The 24956-nt window shown below is 43.5% G+C and overlaps 1 protein-coding gene across 1 annotated transcript in view; it reads right to left on the bottom strand.

Moving 5' to 3' along the window:
* The window catches only part of LOC146776065 (polycystin-1-like protein 2), an 865077-nt gene that overhangs the window by 80427 nt on the left and 759694 nt on the right, over window positions 1–24956 (bottom strand). The window contains exons 35-37 of the mRNA XM_085637447.1: window positions 17852–18037; window positions 2370–2697; window positions 302–435 (exon numbers count right to left, since the gene is read on the bottom strand). Coding sequence (XP_085493573.1) covers window positions 302–435; window positions 2370–2697; window positions 17852–18037 — 648 coding nt within the window. The remainder of the gene's footprint in view (window positions 1–301; window positions 436–2369; window positions 2698–17851; window positions 18038–24956) is intronic.

The following is a 24956-nucleotide window of genomic DNA, read 5'->3' as shown; positions in this document are numbered from 1 at the left end:
GCTGTGAAGATAAACCAATCCAGAACAGGACAGACATCACTGGTGGTAGACGAAGCATTTCATCAAAATCTGAATATTCCCAATATTCGAAATTCATGAAATTTTGCATTTTTTGTGAAACCCGCCTCAAAATACTAAAATCAATACAAACTTATGAAGTTTTGCTCTGTTCGCAGATGCAAAAAAAAGACAGTTTGTGGTGCATTTTGAGTATCGGTAAAAAAAAAACCAGGAAAAAACATTAGTAGAGTCAAATATTAGTGACTAGTGATTACCAGGCAACTTTAATACATGTACTCACCAAGGGCGTTCGTCTCAAATGATATTCTGATAATACAAAATAGGTTCACATTAGCATTGTAGACTGTGAACTCAACAAAGACGGCTCTGGTATAGGTGTCCAACCAGACATTTCTATGAAGATACTGGATAACTCTGAAAAACATAAACAATGAGAGAAAAGACACACAACATTGTTTAATCACAAACAATTCTCTAGTATAACCTGTTGTAATCTGCAAACCCGTGTCTGCATTATGGAAATCACATTAATTTTCCCTATGACAGAAGCATGTTCAATTGAGTAGTAGTTTTACAATCTACACTGCCAAGACAAGATGGCTGAAACTAGCACCATCCAAAATGCACGAGTGTTATTTTTACGTCTGGAGTTAGTTAAGACCTTTTCATCATCATCATCATCATCAAAATCTTTATTTCGGTTCTTTTGAACCATAAAAGATACATTTGAACACATACAGTTTCCATGCACAAATAGTGCAGCAATACCATTACAGATAAAACAAGGGGACGGACTTATGTTTGAGCTATCGCCACTATAACTAAGAACATAAATACGTATATAAATATATTAAAATAGGCATCGATATAAAAGTGAAGATAACACTGATAAAAAACCCTACTTCATCCTCCCTTTGTTTATGCTTCCATTCCTACGGCATTTAATAAAAAACAATAATAGTAATAGTTTCAGATTAATATGATGTGCAACCAAGTGTCCCTTATTACATTTGTATCGACATGCACAGGCTGATTTCATTGAAAGTTACTCTGAAAATGCTAAAACATGTTCATTACAACTTCATTCTTGCTTCGGCCCTTAGAAAACTTACAGCTAGTAAAAATGTACTTAAACTAAATACTATTTTTTGTGCTGTGTCAGTCTTTAATATTCTTTCTGCCTCTTTGCAGGATCTGATTCCCATGTTTATACAAATTGGTTCGAGCCATTTCTTCCTGGGCTTCACATATACAGGACAAAAGAATAGTACATGCAAATCATCTTCCTTAGCCTTATCTGGGCATAACGAACACAAATCATTGTCTGTTCCATCATGGTTGATTGCCCATCGTGATGTAATTGCATTTATATACAATATACCGTATCTGAACTTCATATTTAAGATTTTTGCCAATGGAGGACACTCCTCATCAAGAAAGGACTCAAAATTTGGTGCGTCCTTAAACAAAAGGAACCTAGTCGCTAAAGGTCCATTAGGTAGGCCATATAACACACTATTTAGGATGTAGGCCCAAAAGGTAGATTTTATCAATTTCTTTGAGGCCAAAGACAATGAAGTTCGGTCGTCCCAAAAATGGGACAGGCCCAACTTCCTAAACCATAGAAAAACATGTCTAAGCCACAGAATACTTCTATTCTGATCTAACTTCATAATCTCCTCTAGGCCTGCCTTATAGTGTAACAGTTCTGAAGTTGACCAAATTCTTATCCAAAAGAAAGGGGCCTTAACAGTGCATAGTGGTCAGTACGTTTAACATTCAAATCGAAGTTAAGACCTTTTAATTGTACTACAGTTATATATATATCATACACTTAATTCTAACACCATTGGTCCATTGGTATATCATTCACCTTTTTCTTCCTCCCACCATAGCATACAGTATGTCAGTCAGTAGAGTCAGTCCACTTCAGACATGGCTACCTTCACTGTGAGTGATGGCATTCTGATCTTTCCCTTCAGCGCTAGAGACTACTACAGCAATATGGTTTTTTTTAGACTAAAAATATTTTTCCTTTTAGCTCTCCAAACAATAACGTTTTTGCAAAAACTTCGTCATAACAAAACATCGACAAGGTCAAAAATCAGGCACCCAATGCTAGACCTATTGGCTTCACCAGTGCTTGTTTTCTAATGTTCTTATAAAGCTTGATTTTATCTGGCAAAAGCAGGATTAACTGTTTACCTACTTGTAGTCTTCTCTTTTAATGCTTTATCTATATTTTAAATGGCAATGTTTTGCCACATTTTCAATGGCCACTCAAATTCAACAAGAAGTAGACAATGCCTAACAAAGGAACCTTACAATTTGAGAGAGTTTAAAACTACCTGGAGGCATTCTTAGCATCGTTCCCCAAGTACACCACATATCCACCACCTCGGTACATGGCGAGCCTGCCCCAGATCGGATGGCCCCGGAGGGCGGATTGGCTCTGATAATTCCAGGCAGAATTGCTGTCGGATGAATTTGAGTCCACTGTCAGATTCCAGTGCTCCCCATAGTCGGCCATGTCTTCGGCATCCAATGAATACGCTGAATGGCACTCTTTTACAGTTTTTCTCAACATCTTAGCTATTGGGCATGTATCCTTCCTCACTCGAACCTGTCGAATCCGGGCACTGCCAACAAGTTTCGAGTTTCCATCAGTGACAAATCCTATCATTTAAAAAGAGAAGCATACTATTGTCATGGCTTTCATCTTCCTTGAAAGCTGTTTGCTTTCGATTGTAGCTCAAGTCATCATCATAAGTTAATTTCGGTTTAAAGAAAACCCACAATTGATCAAATTTAAAAACTATAGGTAAAACAATGAAATAGATAAATCCATGAATTGACAAGTTCATGAAAATAATGTAGGCTATGCAAGTGATTAGTTAATCAATAAAACATTTCTTTGTTTGCCAGAGGCTCATAATAAGCACTGACCAAGCCAATGGGTTCCGCCTATGAGAGCTATTGCCTTGGCAATGTTTTGTAGCCATGCTGTACAGCAGCGAAATGAAAAAAAGAACTCTCATGCGGTCAACACTAATGTGTCTTCTTAAAAAGTGCCTTAGCTGTGGCCTGTCAAAGACCGTTTAAAAAAAAAATAGCAGTGTGGTCCCTTGAGGCAAAACGGAGGGAGGGAAGGTGGGACAGCAGGACGCAGGTAAGGAGAGAGGGTAGGCAAGAGTGGATGGGGAAACACACAGACAATGGACGGTGGGCAGCAGGAGCTGGGGAGGATGGTAGGGGCTGAGAGCAAGCACACACACAATGGAGGGAGGATGAGACGTTCTGAGGCAAAAACATGAACAATGAAGGGTGGGGGGGCTGGGGAAATCACACAGACAATGGAGGTGGACAGTGGGCTTTAGGGACTGGCAGAGGACTACAGAGGAGAAGTACATGAGTGACACAGCTGAAAAACACACACATCCTCTTATTGAGCTTAAACAAAAAGGAAACAGTAGAGCCAGAAAAAGCGAACAGTGGAAGTACACAGTAATGTGCCCATGCTTCAGGGAAGGAACAAACACATGAAGATGAAGGAAGCCTATAGAAGATGACGACTAAGAAGCAAGCAAATAAGAGTGACAATGAAGCCAACTAATGGTAAACAATGGGCAGCCTATAAGCCCCCTGTAAGGTAATAGAAGATCTCACTGTCTTAGATGATGCCTGAATAGTGTCTCACAAAGTAATAAACCAGAGGACACAAGAAATATTTGGACATTGGAAAAAATGAAAGAGGGATCCAAAACAAGTTTAAAATGTGAATTATGGAGACAGTTAGTGAATCCGTTAAAGAAAAACAAAATTGACTTGCCTGGCCAAAAACATGCAATATTGTATGCTTGATAAAAACCATTTACAATTAAGAGTTTACGAATTTAAAAGATTACATTTTCTGGTTCCACAGTTCTACATGTAGAGGGTTGGTGAAAGTGACAATAATAAAGTGTGTGGATTAACACTAGTGCATAATGTTTGAAATACATATGACAAAAGCAAAGAACAGGGAAGCATCAATTGCTCTTATTACATAAACTGTGTTTGCCTAAAACATTTGAACAAAAAATGTTTTTGCACCTGGTATGATTTTAGATTTCTAAATGTACTGATTTTATCAGGCCCATGAAAGGAAATCCTCTCCTCTGCCACCAAATTATAACGTGATGTAGGATGACATCTGCTGTGACATGCAAGTCCTGGTTTTAATCCCGGCAAAGCCAACTCAGCCTTCCATCCTTCTGAAGTTGGTAAATTGAGTATAATTACACTGTGCAACTGATGCAATTCGACCTCTTCTTATGACTGAATTGTGTTCAAACCTTTGGATGCATCAACACAATTCAGCCTGCCATTTATAACTTTCAAGAAAAGACTGCAAATGTGTGTGGCCTTCTTAATGCGGCCTGTTGCATTGGTTCTGGGAATTGCACTGCTCTCTGCCTCCTCGCTCTCTTTTTACCCTGTACTGCAAACTCCACTACCTAATGTATTGACATGGAGTGAATAATGTATCCTAACTACTAGATGACATAGCAAAGCTTCCATAGAGAGATGTTGTTGAAGCTTGGATACTTGTCCCCCTGTGCGGGGGGGCAAAGACAACCCACGAGTAGAGGACGCCATCTATCTGAGGAAATGCCCATATTGTGGTTGGTCTATGGTTGAACAACAGCAAACTTCCTGCAGCATACACCCTCTCTCCAGTAACAATCGATTACGTAAGGAGCAGTCTGTTGGGACAGAGAAGCAGACCAAGGTAGGGCAAGCAGTTCCCTTCCAGGGGCTGTATCTTAATGCAAGATCCATTCCAAAGCATGTGGCAGAAATCTGGGACTTGTTAGATGACGCAAAACCAGCTATGTGTCTCTTTACCGAAACCTGGTTGCACAATGATATGGCATTCCCCGCAGAATACTCTGTTGTTCGTCTGGATAGAGCAGGAAAGAGGGGCGGAGGTCTAGCTATTGCCAAGCATCCTCCTTATCATATTAAGACCTTGGATACTGTTTCCTCCCCCAATTTAGAGCTGCTGATCTTTAGGGTGGAGGGAGCCCAAGCGATTGAATGGGCGGGAGCCTTAGTTTATCATCCACCAGGAGGAAATAAGAAAGAGTTTTGCACATCGTTATTAGAAAGGTTGTCCCCATATACACTGCAAACTGACAAGTTCCTACTGGTAGGGGACTTTAGCCATCATTTGGAGGCTCTTTCCAATGCAGACTCTTCCTGCTTAGTTGCAGCTATGGAGTCACTTGATCTTTCTTCAAGAGTAGTTAGTCCCACACATGTCGCCGGTCATGTGTTGGATACTATCTTTACTAACATCCCGGAATTAGTAGTAGAACCCCCTCAGATATTAGGCTGGACTGACCATTCGGCACTAAGTTTTTCCTGGGCGCTCACGAAACCGTCCGGCCACCCGCAAGTTTGTAAAGACCTCCACAGATCTTGGAGAAAGGTGACATCCTCCGCCTTTAGTCAGGCTTACACCGCCCCTTCGTTTACGAACTGCGAAGATTGTGACACAGCTATAGTGAGGTTTGAGGCTTCAATAACAGAAGCTCTCGACTCTATTGCACCACTTAAGAGGGTACAAATGCAGGACAGGGCAGCCCCAACCCCTTGGTATTCAGACACTCTCAAGAGGGAAAAGGCCCTATGCAGGATCAAGAAAAGAAAATGGAGCAAATCTAAATCTGAGCTAGATAAATCGCTCTATCGAATGGCACATAGAGCTTATTTAAATAGTTGTAATTCAGCTAGAAGAGCACATCTAGGCTCCCGTATCACGGAAGTGAAGAACTCCTCTAGGGAGCTTTTTAAGATTCTGAAGGAGTTCACGAACCCGAGGGCCAGTGACCTGCTACCGCCACCCACTCAGGAGTTATACGAGGACCTAACCAGTCACTTTAATCACAAGATTGACACAATATATCGCTCCTTTGGGCCTGAGGAGGTAGATCATGAGGGAGCCTCCCCACAGGAAAATCCCCCGCCCTCCTAGCTTAGAATTTTTTCCTGATATCACTGGCAAGCAAGTGGGCTCCTTACTAATTCATGTGAAATCTGGATCCCCACTAGACCCGGTGCCACCTGCCGTTATGTCCGATCTTACCCCGGTCTTAGCCGATGTGCTTGCTGAAGATTGTAACATCTCGTTAGCTACAGTTACGTTTCCCCGTCAGTGGAAAAACGCACATATTAAACCACTGCTTAAAAAGACGTTAGCTGATCCTACTGATCTACAAAACTATAGGCTGATCTCTCTCCTCCCTTGCTGCTCAAAGATCATGGAGACATTAATCAATCGGCATCTCTCTGGCTATTTGGAACAGAATAACCTACTGAACTCATCCCAGTCGGGTTTCCGTGCTTCTTATAGCACTGAGTCCGGATTTTTGGAGGTCACTGGTACCCCGGTGATGTTAGTTCTCCTCGATCTGTCGGCAGCCTTTGACACCATCTCTCATTGTATCCTTCTGGATAGGCTTCGAGAGATTGGTGTCAGAGGCATGGCCTTTAAATGGATTCAGAGCTATCTGTCCGACAGAACACAATGTGTCCAGCTGGATTCCTTTGTGTCACAAACCACTCTGGTGGATAAGGGAGTCCCACAGGGATCCATCCTAAGTCCCACCTTGGCCTCAATTATTAGAAGTTGTGGGTTTGAGACCAGATCGTATGCAGACGACACACAGGTGATAGTCCCTATAGAGGAGAACCCTGCAGCAACCAAATTAAAGTTCAAAAACTGTATGTCTAATATAGCGAGATGGATCAGGAAGAACTTCCTTCAGCTTAATTCCATCAAAACAGAGATACTGCTGTTTGGTAAAGCTGAGGAATTGTGAACCCCAGATTGGTGGCCACCAGAACTAGGAGAGGCGCACTCCCCAAAAAGATGGGCTAAGAATCTAGGCATTAGAATCGATAATAAATTGTCTATGGAGGAACAGGTGAAGACGTTGTCAGGTACCTGATTCGGAACAATGCGGATGCTTAGAAAGATCTTCCCTTGGATCCCTCTCACGGCAAGAAAAACCCTTATTCAGTCTCTCCTGGTTAGTCAACTGGATTATGGCAACTCTTTGCTGGTTGGAATAAGGGAAGACCTATTACCAAAACTGCAGATGGTTCAAAACCCAGCAGCCCACCTTGCCCTCAATAAACCGGCTTGCACCCGTTCTTTACCTTCCCTACGTCAACTACATTAGCTTCCTATTAGGAAACGAGCTATCTCCAAGCTTTTATGTACTCTCCAGGGGACTGGCCCTGCCTATCTTAAGAAGAAACTTGAACTGTATCTACCCGTGCATCAGCTGAGATCTAGCAATCGCAATCTGCTCTGCACGCGAAGAATCAGAAAGGCCGAAATGGGCGGTCGGGCCTTTTCTCATCTAGCCCCCAGCCACTGGAACAGTCTCCCTGAGGATATCCGTGCCTGCTCTCACCTGTCTCGATTCAAGAAAATGCTTAAGACTTGGCTGTTTTAAGATTATACTGCTCATTGGGTGTCCTCTCCTCAAGCGCCGGGAGATCACCCTGGGGATGATTCGTGGCGCCATACAAATGAGTATAATATAATATAATAATAATATAAAATAGTTGGGGGTGGGGGGTAGATCCATGGGCGTATCTTCAGGGGGGTTGTTTGGGGGTGTTACACCCCCCTAATAAATGTATTAATTAGTAAATATTTGGGAGTGTTTAGTTGGGTATGGTAAGGTGTCACTCGGATTTCACACTGGATTTTTAAATACTCACTCAGACAAAAACACACACACGCACACACACACACACGCGCACACACACACACACACACACACACACACATTCTTCTGATTGTAATATGGGTACTTTACAAAACTCTCACTCCATTGGCCAATAAGCCACTCTCATGCCCTGCTTCTCATGTAATAGTTAGCATGATATGCCAGGTGGATTGTCAGAAAATCTGGCACTCAACCCCCCCCCCCCCCCACCCCAAGTCTTATTGAACAATCTACGCCCCTGGGTGGCTCCATTTCTAACTATGCTGTCCTAGTGACCAATGATTCATGCTGGAGACTCCAGATTTTTTTAGCAACAATGCCTTTATTTGAGCGGTCCACTCCTCTGCTTCAACAGAGGCCTGTGGGGAAAACACACTCCCCTGATTTTTTTGTTTAAATCACCCATTTTCCTGTTCTGAAGTGTTGGCATGAATAGTGTTGACACCTGTCTTAAAGCTCTCGATCATTGCAAGGTATATCTCGTCTCTCCCTGATTTAAAAGTGACTGGATCTGTAACTGGAGGCTGATTGATTTGCACAAAGGTTTGTACTCACAGAGACGAGGAGTGAATTTTTATTATTTTGAAATCACCTATAGTTACATGGGGCACAGCCATTTTGAAGTCAGGCTGCTGTCAATGGAAGTTCTGAGGCTGTCTTAACAGCAAACAGGGCCGCCTTGCAGGCAACGGATTTTGCACACCAAATCTCAAAGTGCTGCAAATTTGCTTTGCAAATAATTTCACCCTTCCCTAAATATTAAATATTAAAGAAAATGCAGGGGGGCGTGGCTTGGCGCCCGAAGGAGATGGCGGCGTTCGGCTAGGAGCTCCGTCCACATCAGGGTCTACCGGCGGTTCGCGCCTCATTTTCCACCAACAAAGGGCAGTCTTCCCTGTCGGAACATGCCAGGATCATTTTTAATCCTTTTTTGGCGCTGAGGCACAGTTATTTTAGGACTTACAGCTCATTTTATTTTCGGTCGCGGCTCGTTATCGGCCGCGGCCGCCATCTTGTTTACTCTCGCCCGTGATCGCCTCAGCAGCGCGCCTTATCGCGCATGGATCCCCTGGACGCCTCACGCTTATACTACTGTCCCCAGCACCTCCTGAAGCACAGATGTGGATAATCTGCACTCTAAGGTGACTTTTTTCTTCTACTTCAACTATGATTATTTCCGTTGCCTTTTTCAGCTGACTGGAATTTTCAATTTTCCTCATATATGGCGGCCATCTTTATGACTCTAACCTCCGACATTTTTGACTCCAATTCTGTGGCCTGGCATTTCCCTTCCTTTTTTTTAATTTGCTCCCTGGTCCTTTTTCAGCTGGGCAGTAAGATATTTCTTTCTTCTTTTTGACCTCACGTTCCATTAGTGTGCTGATGGCGCATTGCTCCAGTCAAGTCCAAAAACGTAGTTATATTAAGAATTCCAAATTATTCACAGCATTGGCTCATCTGGAGGCTTCTCAGTCTTTATCTTCAACCGAGATGACATCAACTGCGGACATCTCCTCACAGCCTTTGGCAAAAGTGAACTCTAAGAGGTTAAAGAAAGACCCGCCTTCGCCTCCTAAGTCCTCCTCGCCCATCTCAATGGAGCTAATCCTCGAAGAGATACGGGCCCTGTGCCCTTACATGGAGGAGACGAATGCTAAATTGCAGATTCTCACTGACAATTGGGCTTCGATGGACGAAAGAGTGTCGTTGGTGGAACGCGACGTTTCCTCTCTTCAGGAATCCGCGTCCAAGGTCTCCCACTTGCACACGCAGATTTCCTCTCTTCAGAAGCAGGTGGAGGACCTTGAAAATCGCAACAGACGCAACAATCTCCGTCTTTATGGCTTGGTGGAGGGTTGTGAGGGAAATGATCCCATCAGTTTTTTCAAGTCTTTTCTCCCGAAGCTTCTTCACCTACCTGAAGACACTTCACTGAATATCCAACGTGCCCACAGGCTTGGTCGAGCTTCCTCCTCTCCTTCCGCGTCAACGAAGCCTAGAGGTGTAATAATGTACTTTCTAGAGTACACAGACTTGCTGAAAGTCCTCTTAGCCGCCAAAGCCTCTCCTCGCCTCACATGGTCAGGCTCCACTTTGTTCTTTGCGCAGGATTATGCCAGGACCACTGCAAACCGTCGCAAGGCCTTCCTAGATATGAGACCTGACCTTCGCTCCATTGGTGCCAGATATGGACTTTTTCATCCTTGTCTATTTAAGGTCACTCATAATAACAAGACTACGACATATGAGGATCCTACGCGACTTCGAAGTTTCCTGAACTCCTGCGGTCAACCTGACATGGAGATAGCTGGTCCCTCTTCCCACCCACCATGACTTGTTTTCGTAGTTGCGATTTGACTCTCTAATTTGTTCTGCTTTAATCCCTTCATTTTTTGCAGGTTCTTCAGATTGTATGACTTCTAGTTAAGATTATATTTTTCATTTTTTCGTCTGAAAGTGTTGTTCTGGCTCCTCAGTTGGCCATATGTTTGTTTTTTATCTTCGTTGTATTCGAGTTTCTAACCATGTTCTTTTTCTCCCTTCACAGATCACTGTTTTGCGTTCCGTTGTGTTATCTCTGGTTGGACGTCTCCCTCACCCCGAATGCCTTGCCTCTCCCAGTTGGCCCTACCTCCCTCCCCTCATCTCCACGTGTGTTTCCGCTTGTTCCCAGTTCCTGATTGTATTTTTCCCTTGCTACCCCTCGTAAGTACCCTTTATTCCTTAGTTATCATGTTTTGCTATGTTCTATATCTTCTTATCTTACCTCTTCCCTCGTTGCTTTCAGATTTATTGGTGTCGTTACCTTTTCCTTGGCTCTCCTCCACTTCTCTTTCGTCACTCCTTCTTCTCCCCACTGCATACTGGTTCTCTTGCTCGTATTCATCTCCCTTTACCTATTTGATTCTCCCTTGGACCTTACTTACCACTATTTTTCAGAATTACTGTATCTTCTTACCATTCTTTCTATTTTCTTGGCTCTTTCCTATTTTTATGGCCTCACTGGTTCCTCTCTCATTTTTTCTTCTTTCCTTGTTCCATCACGTCAGCTCTCACCTCATTCTTTTTCTTTCTTGTGCCCTTGCTTGCTCCGAGGCATTTCCTTGTTGTCCTACTCTCCAATTGGCCCACTTTTTGATTAATCCTTAATGTCAGTTCGAATTTTATCCTGGAATGTTAAAGGTCTGCATTCTCCTATCAAGAGACAAAAAATTCTCTCTCATTTAGCCAAATTAAATATAGATATTGCCTTCTTACAAGAAACCCATCTGTCTGACGATGAAGCTGCTAAACTTAAGAGAGGTTGGGTGGGTGCTGTATTTTCATCTCCGGGTGATGGTAAAAGAAATGGTGTGGTTGTACTGGTTCGCAAATCTCTTGCTCATTTGCTCTTAGCTTCTGAGTCAGACCCTGAAGGTAGATGGTTGTACGTCAAACTCTCCTTAAAAGGCGTCCCTCTCTCCCTTCTTAATATCTACGCCCCTACTGGTGGTGATCAGGTTTTTTGGCGCGCAATGGCCTCCCGTATCACTGAATTGATTGATGATAATTTTATTTTAGCAGGTGATTGTAACCTACCCCTTGATCCTTTTTTAGACAGAAACTCCAAGACACCTTATATCCCTACTAAATCTCACAAGCTTTTCGCTCAAGCGATATCCCAACATAAACTCATTGATGCCTGGCGTCTCTGCAATCCCACTTCTAAAGAATTCACCTTCTATTCCCCGACTCACCATTCCCAGTCACGTATTGACTATATTTTCCTCTCCCACCATATGTCCCAATCCCTCACCCACGCTGACATAGGCCCCATCTTATTTTCTGATCATGCCCCCGTTTTGATAAACATTGACATCTTACCCAAGTCCACTGGACCAAAGAGATGGCGCTTCAACAACACCTTACTCCTCGATCCCAAATTCTCCGCCTCCTTTGTAGACTTCACCACAGAATTTTTCACCATTAACGACACACCCACTATGCCTAACCACGTTGTCTGGGACGCCTATAAAGCAGCAGCCAGAGGTTTTATTATCAGCTTTGTAGCTACTAAACGCAAGAATGCTCGTAAACGCACCAGTGACCTCCTTTGTACGATCAAACAGTTAGAGCATTCCTTCTATACATCCCACTCGCAAGAAAGTCTGACTGCTCTCATTGTCGCTAAGATGCAATATAACAAACAATCCACTGAGGATGCTTCATTGTATTTGTTGTAATCCAGTTCTAAATTCTATGGAGGTAAAAATAAGGCGGGGAAGGTCTTAGCCAATTATTTAAAAGTCAAACAAAACAAACTGAATATTGAATCTGTCTACGATGTTAATTCTGTTTTAAAACATACGGATGTTGAGATTTTAGAGCAATTCTCCCAGTTTTATTCCAAACTCTATTCCTCTGAGACGCACCCCACTGCTCATTCTCTTGCTACTTTCTTTGCCACCATCCAACCACCTTCCAATTTCCCTGTTGATTTATCCGCCCTTGAATCACCAATCTCCAGTGATGAATTACTTACAGCACTTCAGTCACTCAAGAAGGACAAGGCCCCTGGGCCAGACGGATTCACAGTTGAATTTTATCTGCATTTCTCCAAATTGTTGTTGCCCAGACTCCACTCCCTTATTGATTCCTTCATATTAAATGGCTCTTCCTCAGGTACATTCTCAGACGCCCACATTTGTATCATACCCAAAGAAGGCAAAGACACCCTGCATTGTAAGAATTACAGACCAATTTCTTTGGTCAACATTGATTATAAACTGTATGCCAAATCTCTCGCCATTAGATTAGACCCCTATCTTCCCGAATTGCTAGGCCCTGAACAATCTGGCTTCGTCAAAGGTCGCTTCATCACAGATAACACCAGACTTTTGTTTAATGTCCTTTCTAAATCTCCCCAGTTCCAACATTCCCTAGCAGCCATTGCCCTAGATGCAGAAAAAGCGTTCGATAGGGTGGAGTGGACTTTCCTTTTCTCCGCCCTCAAATGGTTTGGATTTGGCCCATGTTTTATTTCTTTTATCTCCTTCCTTTATTCCAGCCCTAGAGCGGCGGTTTGTGCCAACGGTCTAGTTTCCTCTTTTTTCAATCTGGGCAGGGGCGTTCGTCAGGGATGCCCTCTTTCCCCTTTTCTTTTTAATTTGGCCCTGGAACCTTTTCTTTCAAAGCTTCGTCAGAATCCCAACTTACACGGTTTCCAAGTCTCCCACACTAACATTAAACTTGCTGCCTACGCAGACGATATTCTATTATTCATGTCTAACCCCGCAACTTCTATTCCCGCATTTCTAGCTGAAGTCCATGACTACTCTCAGATCTCAGGTTATAAGCTAAACAATGACAAGTGTGAGATTTTACCCCTTACTAAGTTCACTTTTAAACCGGACTTTATGGCGTCCAATTTTACTTGGAGCCCCTCACACATCAAATATCTAGGTCTACACATTACTTCCTCCCTCTCTGACACTGTCTCGATGTGCCTCAATAAATGCATCCAGAAATTATCCGACCTCACTTCCAGATGGCACCCATTATACCTCTCTGGTGGGGCCGTCTTGATACGATTAAAATGATGCTCTCCCCGTTAGTCCTTTACACCATCTCCAACATCCCAATCCCTATCCCTGCTAAGTTCTTTAAGAAAATTAACACTATTCTCTCTTCCTTTCTCTGGTCCGGCAAAAAAGCACGTATGTCCCTGCTCAGATTGCAACTCCCCAAGTCTGAGGGTGGAGTTAACTTTCAGAATTTTCCCGCTTACCACAAGGCATTCCTTCTGCGGCAAGCTTCCCATTGGTTGCAAGACCCTGCTGAGCCGTCCCCCTTATGGGTTATCATTGAACGACTTTCCCTATCCCCCTTCACCTTTGTTGAATACCTCTCATTCTCTCGCAAGCCTCACTTTTCCTCCATTCTTATCCACAAGTTTACAGCCAAGCTGCTTCTTTCCACCTCCCCAGGTCCCCCCTCCTCTGTAACAGAGTTTCTTAACTCCACTATCTGGCACAACAACAGTATAACCATCAATCGCAAGCCCCTTTACTGGAAAACCTGGAGACAGAGGGGTTTAATCTGGGTATCTCAACTCTTCTCTAATTCTGATTTCTTATCCTTCTCCGTTCTCAGCCAACACTTCCATCTCCCCCGTTCTTTTGCCTGCAAGTATCTTGCGCTTAAAAATGCAGTCATGTCCACTTATGCTCTTCTTTCTAACCCCCTCATGCATCCTCACCCTCCCAATCCTACCTCACAGCTTCATTCCTTCTTGCGTACTCACCCTACAGCCTCCTCATTATACCACTCATTTCATACGATCCTCACACCTAGACCAAAATCCAAAGTTGAGGAACAGTGGGAATCTGACCTTGTCATTTCTTGGCCCACCTCCCTTTGGGATAAATTATGGACCAAACTTCGCAAGACTTCTAGAGCTGCTTCCCTTACACAAACTCTTTTCTTCATATACAACAGACTTCTCTTTTCTCCCCAGGTGTTGAATAAGAGATTTTCTTCTACACCGGATCTCTGTTGGTCCTGTTCTGCTCCTAAGGCCACTCTGTTTCACATGCTTTTCTCTTGCACTTTCACACAAGATTTCTGGACACTAGTTTGGGCCCAAATCAATGCCATATTTCACACTACATCCCCCTTCTCTTTTGTCAATATTTTTTTAGGAAGCCTTTCTCCTTGTTGGGATGACACTGACCTTAATACGCAAATTGTTGATTTGTTGTTAGCTGTTGCTTTCCAGCAAATCACCGTCAACTGGAAAAACTTTACGAATATTTCTTTTAAAGCATGGTGGTACAATGTTTGTTATAATCACAGGCTAGATACTGTTTTTGTGCACCCCCTTAGTTTAGCTGCTAAACGACATGATTTATGGCTTCCTGTAACCTTGTACCTAGATACCTGTGCTAAACGCTCCTCTCATGTATCACCTATTCAGCAAGAGGTCCCTAAGCCTCCCTGAGTGACATTGCTTTTTATTTGCACTATTCTCTCTATATAAGCTACCTTATTGCTCATTATTACCAGCGCTGTTTTTTTTTGTTATTTAGCCTCAAATTTTTGTTATCCTCTGATTAACTGTATATTTTCATTACCAAGTTTTACTTTTCTCCTCTATTTGAAGATATGTTTGTATTCTTTCTCATGTATTGACACCTTTACTTATCCAATAAAAATCTTTTGAACTTAAAAAAAGAAAATGCAGGTGTCTACTGAAGTGATTATACAGTTGAGTGGCAGAATTCCTTTTCACTTGAACAGTATATAATGCATTTAAGCAAACATGCCTTCTGTGGTGAATATCACTGTTTTCTCAGGGATTGCCTCTCGTGAAAGTGGATTGATATTTTTTTATGACCTCTAGTCCACAGGTACAGTGCAGCTGTATGTTTATAAGTATAATATAATGAACATTTTCTGTATTCACCAAATGAATGAATGTGGGTGGCACCTTTTTAGATTGTATTATGCCGGTATTAATTCAATATAATAATTAAGGTGAAGTTGCAACCTAATCAGTATATATTTCATTCTCCCTGATGGAAACAGAGAGAAGGGAGGACTCGATGTGCTGTCTACAGGGGAAATCTCTTTGTCACTGTGTTTTTCCACACATCTACACCTTACACCAGGGTGGGATGATGGACAATATGGCCTCATTCCAAGTTGTGTGGAAAAGGGGGGAGTAGTTACTTCACTTGGTAAATTCCAATACCATGGGATGAGGTATTTACCAGGTGTGGTAAATACCTCCTATTTGGGTCTTTCACTTGGAAATGAGGCCCATCATGCAGAATCGGTATTTAAAGCACCGAAATCCACGTTTTGACTTTATCCAGGTCTATTCCTCGGATAACTTTAATCAAATTTGACCTGCAAAAATGTGTCAGGGGAAAACAGAGGAGATTAGATAATCATTGCAGAGCTCAGAATTCTGATTCCGGTGCAAACTCCTCTTTCCACAGGGATTCAAATCTACCCCCAGCTTGTGATCGGGGCCTGAGTGTAGCACTTACATACTGCGCTGGGCAGTCGAGAAGTGTTTCCTTATTCACCAACAAAAGATGCAGGAAGGCAGCCTACAGCTTACTGCTACAGCCTCAATTACAAGTTCACCCTCATTGGGAAAAACAATGTTGGCTCCAAATGATGGTGGAAGGTGGAGGTTGGGGGCCCCTGGAATAATAATGAATTTAAATTTTGCATATGAATACAATACTGCTATTAACGTTTAGGTTTTAACCCCCCCAATGCTAGTTTTATCCCTGAGAAATCTTTCTGACTAATCGCCTGTAAATGTAATATTGCATTGAAAATACTGTGTATGAAAGTAAGGCTGCTGCTAAATGTACAATTTTGATCCCAATGTTTATTTTATCACTATGAAATATCGTCTGTATATGAATTTATTTATGTGCCCCGCTCAGAAATATCTCAATGAAAATATTTTTAAATAAAATAAAAATTGCACCCTCAAACTGTGGTCCTAGTGCAAGCGCGTGCAGTTTTATCACAGTAAACGTACAACTTTACAATGCAATCCGAGGTTGCAGACAGTTGTAATCCTGTTTGTGATCTTCCACGAGACACTACATCCTTCCAGCATCCTCCTCCCAACGACTTGCCTTGTGCCTACAATCCCTAGTGCATAACAAAGCACAAAGCACAGTTCACTCGAAATACTCCAAAGCGTAGATGCGCGCAACTGTTCAGTTCGCTTTTACCAAATCAAGTTCAACCAATAAAATTCTTAAATTCATGTGGCAGAATTCTTTCTGCATTCTCTGTCTTTTCATTTACAGGTTTGGTCCTGCTAGTACCTGTGTTCTGTAGATGCAGTTCTGGCAGTGCAGGACTGGTGTACGCACAGGGGCTCTCACGTTAATGTGTGAAAACCTGGATCATAGAAAGAGGATTTATCAGTTCAGCTATATGGCTGTGGAAGATATAAAAAAGGGGAGTGGCCTTGAGTCATTTTTCAAATACTTCCTGGGTAAAGTCACCAAGAAATCTGTCTCTTGCTAATTAGAGGCCTCCCTGGGTGGGTCTTGTACACCCAGGGTGTGGTTAGATCAGTGGTCGAAGTGGGCAAAAAAATGTAGGGGAATTGTGGGTGGAGAATCAGAGGCTGGGAATAACCCAAGAATTGGGTCAGTGAGCTGAGTCAGAGGTGTGGCCAGAAAGAGCAAAACATCACAATTTTAAGATTTGTTTGGCATTCCACTGACCAGTTACAGCTTATTACGTTATTTAATTCAGCCAATGGATGCACATGTTTTTATAAGGTTTAATATGAGTTATTTACATTAAAAGACATTCACAAAGTGGGATACGTTTCCAATCCCAGAAGGAATGTCCCAAGTACGCTTAAAAGTCGAATCTCAAGCAATTTGTCTCCGAGCCATGCAGTTTCTGTCATCCGTACTTCTCCCTTTTTCCACAAGAGCAGTTCATACATGGATGGCAAAATATCCTAGTTTGCAAATGTTTTCCACATAATCATGGCTCTGCCATATTTGCGACATAATACATTATCTGCTGCATAATCTTACGATTTTAACTAAAAAACTGTTTGTAGCTCAAATAGATCAAAAGGTACAAAAAAATGTCACTTGTGTTGCTGAAAAGTGGAGGGCCCTCAGCAAAGGTTGACTGGTCCCCTTTCTCACTGATGCATTTGTATGTTACACTGGTACTGATCAGGCAAAAACTTTGGAGATACTGTTAGTATGTGTAAAACATGTTGACTTTCTAATACTTGTTACCTACACTCCAAGAATTGTGGTGCCCTCATGAGAATTTGAGTGCTTAAAGCTTGCCATAGTATATTAAAATGTGTTTGATATGGATTCTCTCAACAGATACTTGCATGCACTGCAGATGCCTGTCCGATATGCCTTCGTGTTTACGTGGTGTCAACCACTATAACTATCGGTAGTTCTTAACCTGGATCAGTTCAGACCAATTATGATCTATAGATTGCAAACGATGCAGAGTTATAGGAATAGTGATGGAAATCTGAGTACCTGAATAACTTCCATATAAATTGCTGATAAGTGTTGTATTTCCCCATGTAAAGAAATGTTGATAGCTGTTGACATCTTGCAACCCATTGGAGAAACTGCTCTGCAGGTGCTTGTTGAGGTAATAGGAGTTCGGATCTCGCTGACCGTAGGCCACCAGCAACAGCATCCATAGGAACCCTAGATAAGCTGGAAAGGAAAGAGATACACCATGATCCTAAATCATTGAAATGAGCTATCATTATCTTATTATGTACTTTATAACAGAAGCCAGCACCATAATTTAAATTTACACACTATTGCTACTGTAATACACTGCTCAAAAGGCACAAAATGTAGCAAAAGAGTGAGAACGTATATTTTCAGCTCTTACGTTACATCATGATACAGTGTGTGATAAAATGATTATTATACCGCCCCAGTTAGAACATGAAAAAATACACAATAGTATCTTGGGCACTAAAATCTGATCCCTGGAGAGCTGGAATTTAATGGGTGTGGTATGTACCACCTACTCTGAGTTTAGCCATCAGAAATGGGGCATACCATGTCGAAGTTCATGCTTACCACACCAACTCCGGATATCTCAGGATGTACTGGGCCTTTTCCTGCAATTTTGACATGCTGAAATTTAACGAGTAAATAATCCAAAATTGGGATCTTTATTACTCCCCTTAATTATTAGGCGCTATTAATATTGCTACAATTATAACTGCGATCAGCAGGCAAACACACGTTTGTTCAGAGATCGTTATTTCGCGAGGAACCCCTAATCGAAGCCTTTGTATCATGGAACTCATGAATGGAACTGGTATATAATCAAAGCGTGAAACAAAAAGGTGCTGCCACACAATGATAGCACAAATATATGCATGTGGGATTTCACATTCATAGGATGATGATCAACATCATACAACAAATTCTCCAATAACTTCAGATAAGACTTGAAGGAGAAGGCAATGGATCACTAAATATTGTGACAATTCATGAATAAGGTATGAGCATGATCTTCTCCCAAACTATCCACCAGCAACAAATTACACTTGTTAGAGAACACCCACCAAAGTCATGCAATGACACAGAGCTTACAAGGGAGTATGTCACAAAATGGAAAAAGAATCACATAAACAGGACAGACAAGATTTACCAGTCTATATTAAAAACAGCACTAATTCATTTTGTAGACACACTATGTAAATATATAATAGTGTGCAGTGTTCAGAGGAGATCTAGAACCAAGTTGCATGCAAGTGGACATTTGTATTTACAGTTTTTTATGTTTTTGTTTCAGCTTGAATGGAAAACCATTTTTCAGATATCGCCCTAACAATGAAAAAGAGCGGTACTCGAATTTTTTTCACCAATGTCATACTGACGATTGAAAAGTCAAAATTAATTTAGGATAAGTGCAAGGCTCAGATACCCGGCCCAGTGCATAAATGCTTGGATGTGCCATTCAAAGGGGCCAGAGAGTTAAACTTGTCTTTTCTTGGGGTGCAAACTGTAACTGGCAAGCTGCCCAAATGCTAAAACACTTTTTTCTATCACAAGAAGTGCTTTTAATGAATTGCTCATGTAGACTGCCACATTGTCACCTAAACCGTTGACCTGATGGCAGACATAGATTCAGGCAGTTAAACAGAGTGAAAACAGAGAGATACCCTCCTCTCCTGCACAACACTGCGCTGCTAGAGTCACACTCTGTAAATTCGCATACATGCACTACTGTTATTCGCCAGTGTTGAGCAACAGACAGATCAGGGAGTCTTGTGGTTCCAAAGGCATTACATTCAGTAGATTGCAGATGAGCAGAGTGCAACTCTGAAGCTGGTAGCACTGGGATACAGTCAGTTGCACGGCAGCCCCTCTTCCACAGGAATATTCCCTGCATTCTGCAGATCTTGCACCTTGAGACCCTCATGGGTGAGTAGCACACTCTATGAACCCCTGATTGATTGATCTTAGAGAAGTCAGCCTGTTACATGACTTCACCTTTTGACCTTCAGTACTTGTCAGAGGTGTGCTTGAATGTCACTGACTGATCAACCAGTAACACTGGGTAGTGAGCCTGAGATTTGATTGAATGTTTTAATTTTGAGTAAACCTCTCAAGGTGAGCCTGACATCTGACTCTTAACCAGCGATAATGTCCTGTAGGAGGTGAACCTGAGATTTAGGCAATTTAGAGCCAGTCTGCAGTCTTGGAAATTCCAGTCACCAGTGGTAGAGAGTCCGACAAGAGCGAGTGACTTTTGCAACTTCTCTGTTTAAAAATGTCTGTTTAGAAACCCTGAGTTCTAGGCCCCAAAGTCTGCCGCTGGCAAAATAAAGGAAGTGTCATCATCCCAGCAGGCTGTTTGGAGCACTCCAGCACGGACAAGAAACTCGAGGAGGGACCGAAGAGACAGGACCTGGAGGGAATGTGTATGAGGTAGTCACTGCTGCCTGTTGACGGCACAGTTCTCACTGCAGACAGCCTGGTCTCTCTCCTCTTATTTGTTTATGTCTTGCCTAGACAGCGCTTGCGCTGTTTCTTTGAGACAAGCTGTAAATACTATGTGGACTTACAGCCCGCCCATTACTTTTTTAATTGTTTCTTCTAGTGTCCTTTAAAAAGCCTTTCTTCTAAGTGGTTAATCTTTCCTATTTGTCTCTCCTTTTTGTGGGTTGTTCCCTTCCACAGACCACCACCCCATTACTTGTAGCCTTACACTTGTCCAATTTGGGCAACTGCTTTAGGAACTTCTTATTTCTTTTTCTATGAGCACTTCACATGAGCACTTGCTCCGAGCTTTTCTGTAAAGAGGGCTGAAATTATTGTCCTTATCTCGTCACATTTGCTGTTCTTTCATATGCTGAGATCAAATGTCAGATGCTGTTTCCACGAGGAGGCCTGTTCTTTCTCTGACTTCAAAGTGAGAGAATTGGTCCCCCACGTTCTCACTCATCGCTGCTTGCCCCCGTCTTGCTTGTTTATTACTTGTTGTAGTCAGCAATGCACAGGCGCATTAGTGCTGTTTCATGGCGTGCACTATGGCTCGCAGCTTCATACAAGCTCAGATTTTTGGGGTGGAACTGCGCATGCTTGGCTTTACCAACCTCGTGACACAAGTGACGACATGAGATGGAATACAGGGAACTGCGCAGTAGCCAGAAGAAGTCGGCCTGTAGCAGTTGCGCTTCTGGTATGTTCCTGATCAGAGCTTCTGTTTGTAAATTGTGAATTGTAAGTGGAGCGAAGTGTAGACGGGAAAGCATGGGGCAAAAAACACAGTATGAACAAAAGCGGTGTGTGGCGCTCACATGTATAATAAAAATTAGCACGTCCTTCAATAAAAGTGAAACATGGGTAAACTGCAGTCCAGGGAACTGTGCTGTAGTCGGGGCCGGAAGAAGTTGGCCTGCAGCAGCTGCGGCTTTGGTATGTTCCTGATCAGAGCTTCTGTTTGTAAATTGTTCATCACATGCCTAATAAATATTAGCACATCCCTCAATAAAAGTGAAACCTTGGTAAACTGCAGTCTTCATTACAATGCCAACCCCCTTTTGGATGCAGTGTTTTTCTACAACCAACATTGTCCAAAAATTGCACCCCTACTTAAAAGCAGTTAAATAGCATATATCCTGTGATACAAATGCTCCTTGGAAGAGAGAGAGGGCTTCCATCAGAAACAATGCATCTCAAAAGTACTAGTGCCACAAAGACCAAAGACCCTCCAAACAGCTAGCGCCTATATGTATAGCCTCCACAAAGGAATCACCCAGAAAAGGCAGTTCCCTGAAAATAAAGTTAAGACATTCTTCAGAATTTCTGCTCCTGATCATTTTGAGAAAACCAGTCTGTACTAGAGATCTCTATATGGTGACTCAGTGTTCGTTTGACCTCACTCTGAGTCAGCTAAATTCACTTCCGTATTACATGTCAATGCTTTCAGTGCACTTACATGTGGCAAAGCGTTTACAGTAATTTATGTTCATACGAGTATCGGAAATGATACCTTTTTTGTTGGAATGTAATGGCTTAGAAACTGCCTTAAAAACAGCTGCTAGCTACTTTCCTGAAGTGCTTATGCAAGTTTGCCCATTTATCCCTTTCCTAACTTGGTACAGCAGGCCTAACAGTTCTTTTACCTACATGTTGTTCCGACTGTGTTTCTCTTATCCGCGTGCTGGAAGGAGATTTTTGGCCTGGACTGATGTTGAATTAGTCATGACCAATGACCTATCCAATTCAAACACAGCAGCAGCCAGTCATGGATTGAGCTGGGATTTGATATGACTATCCTGTTAGCCCTCAGCACTGCGTTAGGTGGTAGCCGTGTGGCCAGCTCCGCTGGTGCCACATGCGCAAGGTAGGAACAGACATGGAGACACTGAATGGGGAATCTTACTTGCGTGACTGCAGATCCTTGCTGCAGTGCTGGAATACTAATAAAATGTGTTAATCTAAATCACAATACTTGACACTTCTCAAGACTGCCTGATTGTAACTTTTAAATTGCACGCTACTACCTGTGGTTGGCATGCTGCAACTATGTCAGTTTGACCTCTGACCCCGCATGTGTACTTATATTTACTTAGGCATTGTGTCAAGAATTCCTGTCATACAAGGGAAACACGCCCTTATGTAAACAGGAGAGCTGTTACATAACTCAAGGAAAACACGCCCTTATGTAAACAGGAGAGCTGTTACATAACTCAAGGGAAACACGCCCTTATGTAAACAGGAGAGCTGTTACATAACTCAAGGGAAACACGCCCTTATGTAAACAGGAGAGCTGTTACATAACTCAAGGAAACACGCCCTTATGTAAACAGGAGAGCTGTTACATAACTCAAGGAAAACACGCCCTATAAAGGGAGGAACCGGGAGGTACAACGCTGTCGGATATTGTGTTCACACCGACGTACCTGCTTCGTGAAGAGCAGTGTTCCGGAGTGGTGCTCCAGTAAGGCAAGAACGGAGGTAGGTCGAGTCGTTACTCCCTGGGCCGTGTCTTGCCCCATCGTCACCTGTGAAGGACCCGGAAGCTCTACCGGTCAACCATTGAGCTTCGCTTTTTGACTCGGCTGAGTCCAAGCGCAGTGGCGCTTTTGCTGGTTGGAGTCGTAACTCCCAGCCCGACCAGAGACACAGGGACTGCCAGCTGTAACGCACACCAGGAGGTGTTTGCCGCGTTACAGACTCGGAAGTCCACAGGATCGATCGAGCGGCTGCTCTCGGTTCAGTCTTCTTGCTTGTGATTGGGGTATCGGTGACGCATCACCAGGAGGTGACTCCGCGTCCCGGTGCAGTCTGAGGAAGAGGTTGAGCGGCTGCTCCCTTCAGGTAGAGACCCCGGCTGGGTGTTTCCCTGACTCCTCGATTCTCCCCAACACTCTTCGTGCCCCTCACAGCCTACCGATTGGCATTGTCGGCCATTTCATTTCTGCCCTCTGTTGGCATACGCCGGGACCGGCGTATATGCAGAGGACGGTTAGGACCATCCGTGCTGTGGGCTGGTAACGTACTTAGCCTGGAGGATTCCAGTGACTATAACTTGTTTATTCTTTGTATTATATTTGCCTTCATTAAAACAACTAACCCTTCACTAGTGGTTGCGTCCTCATTGTCGTGTCTGTTAAACGATCCTGAGACGTTCAGGGCGTTACAAAATATCCGACCTTAATAACACTAACTGTCTCCCGGTCGATAACAGACATGGCAACACTTGATGATGTGCTGGCTGCTTTAGCGGCCATGCAAGTTGAAGTGGCTGCCTCTAGGCAAGAAACAGCCGATGTAAAAGCCAGACTGGATGCTATCCAATTGGACCCGCTCACGCCCAGCACCTCCCTCACGAATCAGACCCCTGCGGTAGTAGTGGAAATGCCGGTAGCCATCCCCTTGGCGACACCAGAGAGGTACAGTGGGGATCCTAACACAGTGCAGGTATTCCTCACACAAGTGGCGCTACATTTATCGTGCAAACCAAAGGCGTTCCCCACGAGTCAGGCTCGTGTGGCTTTCCTTATATCCTATTTGGCTGGAAACGCGGCACAATGGGCCGTACCTCTGGTGAGCAGGGACGACCCCCTCTTATGTGATTGGGGTGCTTTTCGCGAGGAATTCCTGAAGGTATTCGACAGAAGGGCTGACTCGTACACGGCGGACCGTGAAATGCTTGAGTTGAGACAGGGATCCAACGACCTGGTGCAGTATCTCAACGCGTTCCGAAGGCTGGTTGCGGAAACCAAGTGGCCTGTTGCTAAACAGACGGCGCTCTTCCATCAAGGGCTGTGCGATGAGCTCAAGGACGCCGTGGCTCATATTGACCCTCAACCCAAGACATGTGAGGGCCTTATCAACCTGGTATTACGGCTGGAACATAGGCTAAGTGAAAGAAAGGGGGATCATGGGAGAAAAGGAAAATCCCTTCCATCCTATGTGACGGTGGGAAGTCCTGAAACTTCCACCGCATCCAAGGGAGAACCCATGGACATCGGCGCAATACGAGCGAGCCTCACAGCCACGGAGAAAGAGTCACGCCGTAAACAAGGATTGTGCCTATATTGTGGCAAAAAAGGCCACTACGTACGTGAATGCCCTGCCAAACCGAAGACGTCACGTTATCGGGCCAACCGGTCGGTAACAGCCGTGGTGGACATACCGGCGGAAAACTAGAGGACTCCAAGACCAGAGAAGGGACATCTCGGAGTCACTCATCCATCCCTTCACTTTCCAACTCGGTCACTAAGGGACAACGACACCTGTTTATCACGGTGCACGTGGGAGTGCATGACCAGTGGATACCCGTTGTGGCCATGGTGGATTCAGGGGCCACTGGCATGTTTATGGACCACAACGAGGCATGCAGGCTAGGGCTAGTGCTTCTTCCCAAAGCTGTACCCGAAGACGTCTATGCTGTAGACGGAAGGCGATTGGTGACGGGGCCCATCGGGCAGCACACGGGGGTCCTTCCGATGAGATATGGGTGGAACCATTTGGAACAAATCGATTTTAACATCATCCGAGCGCCCCAATATGGCGTCATATTGGGATTGCCGTGGCTACAGAAACACAACCCCTTTGTGGATTGGCCAACACATCGCATCGAAATGACGTCACC

Source organism: Triturus cristatus, chromosome 12 (assembly GCF_964204655.1).
Source record: "Triturus cristatus chromosome 12, aTriCri1.1, whole genome shotgun sequence".
Taxonomy (NCBI): Eukaryota; Metazoa; Chordata; class Amphibia; order Caudata; family Salamandridae; genus Triturus; species Triturus cristatus.
Note: the sequence above shows the minus strand (reverse complement) of the source record. Positions and strands in the feature narration are given on the sequence as shown.